Source organism: Corvus brachyrhynchos, unplaced genomic scaffold, assembly GCF_000691975.1.
Source record: "Corvus brachyrhynchos isolate BGI_N302 unplaced genomic scaffold, ASM69197v1 scaffold10, whole genome shotgun sequence".
NCBI lineage: Eukaryota > Metazoa > Chordata > Aves > Passeriformes > Corvidae > Corvus > Corvus brachyrhynchos.
This window is the reverse complement of record NW_008236180.1, coordinates 4714729-4723164: the sequence shown is the minus strand read 5'-3', so window position 1 is coordinate 4723164 and position 8436 is coordinate 4714729. Positions and strand designations below refer to the sequence as shown.

General features: G+C 45.6%; 1 protein-coding gene across 1 annotated transcript in view; it reads left to right on the top strand.

Moving 5' to 3' along the window:
• COL20A1 (collagen type XX alpha 1 chain) overlaps nucleotides 1-8436 on the top strand; it is a 53494-nt gene that overhangs the window by 22015 nt on the left and 23043 nt on the right. The window contains exons 18-21 of the mRNA XM_017734122.1: nucleotides 958-1090; nucleotides 6112-6254; nucleotides 6773-6902; nucleotides 7436-7492. Of these exons, the coding sequence (XP_017589611.1) occupies nucleotides 958-1090; nucleotides 6112-6254; nucleotides 6773-6902; nucleotides 7436-7492 (463 nt within the window). The remainder of the gene's footprint in view (nucleotides 1-957; nucleotides 1091-6111; nucleotides 6255-6772; nucleotides 6903-7435; nucleotides 7493-8436) is intronic.

Genomic DNA, 8436 nt, shown 5'->3' with positions numbered 1-8436 from the left:
GCAGGATCCCTCCTGGATCTGGCTGTAAGTGGAGCAGTCACCTTGAGTGCTGGAAGCAGGAGGGACAGCAGGGCAGAGTCCTACAGGCTCTGGGAAGATTGCAGAAGTGTTCTGGAAAACCTCAAGGATGAAATTTAATAGGGACAAGCAGAAAGTGTTAAGCTTAGGCAGGAATAATTAACCACAGGTATACGGGATGTAGAACAAACAGCTAAGAAGCAATTCAGTAGAAAAAGATCTGGGGTTGCAGAGGATCAGCAGCCCCCGATGTCAAGATGCTGTGGAAAAGAAAAAGACAATACTCAAGTACTTATAGCTGGAGATATTGCTTCTAAGAAGGCAAAGCATTTTCTCTTCTCAGTGCTAGGAAGCACTAATACTTTTGGGATGCTGCTCTTTGGGAAGCATGAGGTCCAAGTGAGGAGCACACAGAGGAGAATGACCAGAGACAGAGCTGGTGCAGGTGTGGCAGGGATGGACCAGGTGACTTCTTCCATGTGAAGCCCCTATTTTCAGTATGAGGTCAAACAGCAGTTTAAATGGAGGCTTAATACCTGAGTGTCTCCTGCAATAAGAGAGACCAAACATGTTCCATTTGGGCTGGAACAGAGAGCTACTGGGGCTTCTGTCCCTAGGTCTCCTAAAAGCTGGAAACTGAGCAAAGGGATTCAGTGCTCCAGGCAGGCACTGCCTTGTGTCAGAGCTCTGTGTGGTGGTGCTGAAGGAGCTGCTAATTGTAACTGGGCTGCAATGCACAAGCATCTGCTCTGCATTATTCAGGGCTGGAATTTTGCCTTTGCTTACATGTGTGCAACCCCAAACAGTAAACTTTGGCCCCAAAGCCCGGTGCTAACTCATTTGTGCCCACAGACAATCTATGAGCCTGGCACTTGGGTGGCATGAACCAGCCTGGGGCTGCTCGGGAGTGGGACTGACTCATTTCCTCCCCTGCTGCAGCTCTCCCTCGCTGGAAATGTGGCGACAGCCGTCCTGCCAGGCCTGCAGAAGAACACTGACTACAAAATATCCATCTGGGCCTACTACAAAGATGGTGCTCGAAGTGACACCGTTTCTGTTCACCACAGGACCAGTAAGTGACCAGTGCTGGGATCCACAGCCCAGGGATGACAAACAGGGCATGGGATGCCTCATAACTCAGCACGCACCAGCAGCTCAGACTGGTCACCTCCAGCTCTGAAAACCCAAACCTGAATGTGTGAAAAAGTCTAGAGACATTTAGGCTTCTGTCTGAAAACGTTCTCAATCTGCCCTGAGAACAGGAGGCTGGACAATCACATCAGGCTGGTGCATTTTAGAGGTAACTGATAATCCTTGCACATGTTCCATGTAGAATACATTTCATCCCTCCTGTGCTTCTGTGCAGTGCATGGATGGAAATGAATTCTGAGGGTGTCCAGCTGAATGTGTCACTGTGCTGCCTAAGGAACAGTTCCTGTTAATAAAATACTGCCTGTAAGGAGGGTGAAGATTTCCTGAGCTGTGTCGTTGCTGGGCTGTGCCTCACTGGGGGCATTACAAATATGGGAGGGAATCCTGCAGGCACACTCTGCCTTGGAAGCATTATCTGAATCTGGCTTTGTACAGGCAGGATATGAGATTTTAAAGTGGCACTCCCAGAGGTCCTGGTAATTAATATTGCCTGTAAAATCACTTTGTTGGAAGTGAATGGAGCACAATCCATTCAACACCAGCAGTCCTCCCTCTCCTCTCAGATCTCATCCTCCTCTGCAGAATAAACTCATTTAGGCTGATGTTGAGCTGATGAAACCTGAAGTAAATGGTAATCTTGGAATAAGAAGCTCAGGTTTTATTAATAATAAATAATAATAACATTTTTATAGGAAACTATCTCAGACAAGTACCTTGGAGCTGCATACTGACAAAAGAAAAATAAAAGCAAGCATCCTATTGACACATGATGACAAGAGGACCATTAGAGCTGTTTGGAGGGTGTAGGAAAATTAATTACTGTGTTTTAAGCTATGAATTATGAAATGTCAGAGGAGCTCTCTCAGTCCAACAAAAGGACACGTGACAGTGCCCTTCTAGGCACGTTTGCACAAGCCAGTCCTTGCTGCTGCTGGCACCCCAGTGGGACAAGGAAAGCAATTTGATTTCTACTTGTCAGCTGCTGTCCTTGTGCAGGAGCCCTGGGAATTGTCAGGCTTTGCCTTCTGCATGAAGGAAGAAAAATTCTGCAGGAAGCCAGGGGTGCAGCTGGGCAGCCAACACAGGGTTCAGTGCCTGGGTGCTGCTGATCCCTTTGCAGGAGCAGTCAGGACACTGCCGTGCTTCTCCCAGGCATTATTTGCATGTGAGATCAATGGTTTTGATGCTAATTATTTTCTCATGTTTAAAGTAAGAAGTGCCAACAGAGGAGAAGTGGCACGGAAGAGGTGGCTGGTGATTTCTAGTGCTGCTCTGGGGCAGGTTAGGGGAAAACTGGGGATGCCAGAAAATTGCTGAAGGCTTGTGCAAGGGATGTACAGGAAGATGTGGCACTAGGCAGGACTCTGGGGAATCCTGGGACATGGTTATATTTCAAATCTTCAGTGTTTCAAGCAAAAGCTGCCACCTTGTGCTGTGTGTGGTCAGGATGGCCGGTGGTGTTAATCTACCATCAGAGCTGGTGGATAGTAATTCATTCAGACACAGCATGGAAATCTCATATGTTATCTGAAAACCCAGACCCCTTGGTCTGATCTTTGAGCCCTTTGCCCCTTAATTTTCATTATAAAATGAAATTCTGAGGGCTGAAACATCGATGAAAGCTCTCTGGTTCTCCTCCGGGTGGCAGACTTTGGGTTGCAGCCTGGGGAACAGCACTGATCAGGCTGTGCTGAGCAATACCAAAAGTGTGTGCTAGAGGAGGTTGTGGAAGGGAGGAAGTGTTTTCTTTTGCTTTCATCATTGCTTTTCTCTTTTTCTTCCTTGTCACCATCTCTTTACATAAGGATAGGTCAAGTCATAAAGTTTTTCTTAAAAATGTCTTGGTAGAATTTCCAAGAAATGCTGATGTTTAAGGGCAGTGACTGAAGCAAAACTCAGGAGGAACCGGTAACACAAGAGTCTCTCCCTGTCCTTCATCCTTCCTGGAATACTTTCTTCTTTGAAGGTCAAGGGAAAACATTGCTGGGTCAGAGCAATGCTCTTTGCCTCTGGTTTTGTGAAATGGAACTGAGTTCTTCCCCTGGGGTGAGGTGAAAACACCAAGTTCATTTTATTCAGGGCCAGTAATTCCTCTTGTCCCACCTGCAACACCCATTTTGAGACCAAATGTTTTACATTCATGGGACCCTGCAGACACCAATCCCTCACAAAATACAGACCACCAGAAACATCATCCTTTTGTAAAAACCAACAACACTCATCACTGTGATGTGTCATTTGGAAGGACTGGGATGAGGTCTCTCATCTTTCTGGTAGGAAAAAAAAGTTGTTTCAAAGTTATGGTTTGAGATTTGTCATTTTATGAACTCAAAAGCAGTGAATAGCTTTAGCTGGAGAAGAAAATTCAGAGACAGTGATATGGTGCAGGCCCCTTCTTGTCTTGGAGGAATTGGAGGTTTTTAATTCTTTGTTTTGACTAGAGGAAAGAAAAAAGTTTGGGATTATTTTTCAGTAACCCAGTTAGCAAACTTTTCCCTGCAGACTTTCCAAGAGGCAGAGCAGGAACAAAAGCATACTGATGTATTTCCCACAGACAACAAAACTGTTAAAATGTGCTGCTTACCCGTGGTTCTGATGTTTCTTTTTTCTTTTTGTTATATTTAGACTGAATTCTCATTTGAGTTGAGCTCTCCTTTCAGCCTGTTTTATAAATTGTCAAGTGTAGCAGAGTCCTTATCCTTGACCAAAGACTTTCACAGTGATCATTTGTCATACTAATAACCAGCCTTAGTGGTACTTCAAAGCCACACAAACCCTCCAAGCAAGCACAGGGCAGCAGATGATGCTTTCCTGAGAGGAATCTGCTGGGACATGGAGGTGCTGCTGAATGGTGGCCCTTGGAAAATGCTGGAAAGGATGGCTTTGGTCCTGCTGAGAATCAGACAAGGACCCTCCTTTGTACTGAGGGAGAGTTCTTTCATTTAGGCTGAGGAAAAAGAAATTGAGCAAAAAACCCCAGTCCCTTGTTAGTCCTGGAGAAAAAAGAGAAAGCAGTTTGGATGGGAACTGCTGCTGAGGCTGGGCTGAGCCACCCTGGCTGGCTTTGCACTGAAGTGTTTTACAAAGTGCCTGTGTGCCAGCAGCTTCTCCAGCCTGGGGCTGGGAAATCTCTTTATCCAGCTCCTCAGTGAGCTCTTCCTAGCAGAGCGTGCATGGTAAATAAAAGGGTTTGAAATGGGGGAATGAAGCTTCAACCCATGGCAAGAAAAAACATGGCTTATAGTGAATATATAATAATCATTGCAGGTGAGGACTTTGATGGAGTGGAGCCCAGGGTTTTATTCTTATTTGAGAACTTAGGTGCCTGTGATGCTGGTTAGACCTGAGAGCAAGCAGGGATTGCTCCTGTGGAGGACCAGAGGTTGAAGAGGTCAAAGACACAGATGGTGGCAGAGATGCTTCTATCCTCCAGGGCAGCTTCAGAAGGTGGCCTGTCCCCTGTCTGTCAGATCCATGCCATCAAATTCTGCCAGGCCTGAGGGCTTTCCAGAATAAATCTGACTAAAGACTTCCCCAAACTTTCCCTTTAAAGTTCACTTAAGCAGAGTCTGCCCTTACCTCAGCTGAAGGAAATAGGCAGTGCAGGCAGCAAAGATGCAGCACTGACTAAAAAAGTGCTGCTGAAGCGAATTTATTCCTGCTCTTGTTTTCTTCTCTGCTTTACCTCGTGGTCGTGCACAGCAGCAGCCTCCAGCCTGATTCAGCTGCTGCAGTCTTGGTTCAGCCTCAGTAAAAGTAAGCTCATTTTATACACAAAAGGGAAGGAGAATCGATGAAGATGCAAATGATCTTCACTCAACCTGTGCTTTAAGGTCACCCCAGGCTTTGCTGGGTGGCCAGAAGATCCTTACAGGGAAAACTGCAGAACAAAAACCTCATCACCTGGGTGTGTTTCTTTGACTGTCTTTAGGGCTCACCCATTATTTTTAGTGTCTTCTGAATAAATTCTCCCTTTGCTCTGTCCAGGACTTCTGTGTCTTCATACCAGCACAGGTTCAAGGGCAGACATGTGTTTTTATGCTTGGAAACAAGCCCCAGGAGTAGATGTCCCCATGCTCTCAAGCCTCTTTTTGAGCTCATTATGCCCCCTCTGCCTTTCCCTTCCTCACTCTCCATCTCTGCTCAGAGAAATCCCTCCAGCATAAGAGCCTCTGTCGTCAGATCCAGTTTGCTGCACAGCAGGACACCAGGGAAAGAAATGCATTTATGTAATTAAAAATGGCTCAGCTTTGGTCTCTGGCAAACTCTCTTCTGGCTGTCTGGCTCAGCCCACCACCTGTTTGGGATACAAACATCCCAGGATGTATGTCCATACATCCCAGCCCAGGGCCAGAGAAGAGGGAGTAGTAGCTCAGGCACGGTGTGTGACCCAATCCAGGGCTGTGGGTGTTGGTGTCAGAAGCTCTAGACAGAACACTGGTGTGCTGGATGCTCTGGATTTGGGGTTTTTTTAAGAGTAATTTTAAAACAGAAAAAGCTGAAAATTATTAGAAATTAATAATGGATTAACTCTGATATGTGATCCAGGTTTAATTGCCAGTAAAGCTGTTTGTCCAGTTTGATGAAACTCAATTTCAGTTTGAGTACCCTTGGTGTTTGTTTATGATGAGTACAATGGGTCTCTTTTCCTTGTGCTTTCAGGATTCTTTCACTCCTCCAAGCATTTTTCCCATGTCCTAGACTTGGAACTGATGAATGCTTGAGGTGTGGTGTGTTATACTTGGGCAATCCTCATGCCTCCAGAATCTATTTTCCCTCTTACCTGATGCCCAGGATGCCCACATCTGCTCTGAGCACTGATTACCTGCACAGCAGAGCACTGAGGCCTTCAGAAATTGGCCAGGAAGCAAATGCTGCTGGCTCCATTTATAGAGATGTCTCCCTGCTTTTGATGCTGTACACCTTCCATCCCTGCCACAGATTCCCGGAGCCCACCCACCAACCTCTTCATCAACTCCGAGACCCCCAGCAGCCTCCAGGTGCACTGGACCCCTCCTGATGGCCGTGTTCAGCACTACAAAATCACCTACAGCCCTGTTTCTGATGCTGCTGCCCAGCAAACTGTGAGTGCCCAGCTCCTTTGTAGGGGAAAGACACTGGGCCAGAAGCCCATGGGGACAATGTGTCCAGAGGAACTCTGCTCACTCCAGTCAGGTTTACTATCAGGACTCAAAACCAAATCTCCTCCTGCTGATATGTTGCTTTGTAAACAGGACTCCAAGACTCTTTTGTAATTAAGATATTTTTCTCCATCAAAGCCACTGATAATGCAGCTTTCTCTGCTGCCTGAACTGGGGTGGGGAATTCTTGGAGGCAGAGGAGCGGGGGGATAAACCTACTGCCCCTCTGGCTTAGGGAGGTTAAATATTATCCTTTTAAAACACAGATTCCCTACTTAAACAGCCTGATTATCCTGTTATAAGGCCCTTCTGCTGCATTTCCATGAGGAATACTGGGGTCTTTATAGGAGAAAACGCTTTTTCCCTGCACATCCCAGGAGTCAGCCCCACCTCACCCTGGGCTGTGAGTAAGAATTGGAATGAGAACCCCAAACGCTGGGATCTTTTTTCCCTCGTTGTAGATCATGGCTTCTGGCAAGAGCAGCAGTGTGACCCTGCAGTCCCTGCTGCCTGATCGAGCCTACAAGGTGACCATTTCTGCCATCCACTACACAGGAGAGAGCGAGAGCACATCCACGACGGGACGGACAGGTACAGGGATCAGCTGGAATGTGCACATTCTCCATCACCCTCCATCTCTCAGCCTCGAGGCAGCCTCTGCTCGGACAATAATGGCCTCACTTCCACTTGTCTCTGGCTGAGGCCCGGGTTTTGCTCAGCAATAGAATATTAGCCTTGAAAAGTGGAAATCCTGCCCCAATTTCTGTAGTCCTGTGAGTTATTGACAATTCTGGGATGAGCGGGAAGGGCTGGCGGCCCTTTGGGTTTTGAGCCAGGCATTACAATCTTGAATAACAGAGCTCAGGCATGGCCTCAAGTTGAGCTAGGAGAGGTTCAGGTCAGATATTAGGAAACATTTTTTCACTGAAAGCGTGGTTGAGCACTGGAAAATGCTCCCCAGGGAAGTGGTAGAGTCACCGTCCCTGGAAGAGCTAAAAAACCGAGCAGATGTGGCACCTGCCGATACAGTTGAGTGGACGTGGTGGTATTTGGTCAAAGGGTGGACTTGGTGATCTTTAAGGTTTTTTCCAACTTTATGATTTTGTGATTGCTTTCTCTTTCAGCTCCGGTGTTGTCTAAATTCCCTTCCATCCGAGGATTTGCCCCACCTAAAACAGAGGGTAAATAATCTCTAAAGTCATGCTTTGTTGGTGGTGGTTTTTAATTCAGTAGCAAACAGCACAGTGTGGGCTCTGCAGAGCAGCAGGAGGGGTCCATCAGCTCTTGACAGATGTCCTTGGGGACAATCCAAGGACAACCAGAAACCACAGAACTTCTTAACATCAGGCTCAGTAAAGAGACCGATGATATTTTAGAGGACTTCTGCACAACTTGACCAAAATGTAGTGCAGGGAAGTGTGACATGTTTTAAATTAAAATTCCCTGTAAAGTCCCTTATTAAATTTAATGAACGTATGCTCTCATAGCTGATATAAAGCAAACTATGAAATGGATTAGTGAGAAATGTTGAATTAAGAGGGTTATAAAAAGTTTTTAATAAGTAAATATTAGAATGCAGATATTGTGGCAGCGCTGCCTTTTCCTGACTATTTGAAACTATTCCAAGAAAAATTTCAGTTTTAAAATTTATTGAGTGAAGTCAAGATTGAAGAATGAGGCAGCTTAGATGAGAAAAAAAAATTAGTTTATAGGCAACAAAGAACATACCAGATTAAGTTTTCAAGTGGTATATTGAGGTGTTCAGATCACAGTGGAAAAGTTCTGTGAACTTGCAAGCAGAAAACAATCCTCCCAAAAGGCTGATGAGTCACCTTGCAGAATTTAACATAGCTGTTTGGCTATGACAGCTGAAAAGACGATAGAAGAAATACTAAACTCTTTATGTTTTATAAGGTACCTTTTTTTTTGAAGAAGGAGAGACAATATGTAACAATGCCGGGAAAACATCTGGATGTGCAATAAAAGACTCTAATATTGATATATAACGAAATTATTGAGAAAAATGGTCTGACGTTGCAGGAGTGAATGTTTATTGTACAGTGAGTAACTGCACTGGGCTGGGATTTGGAGAGAACAACAAAAAAACAAAGAGAGTAATGACAGC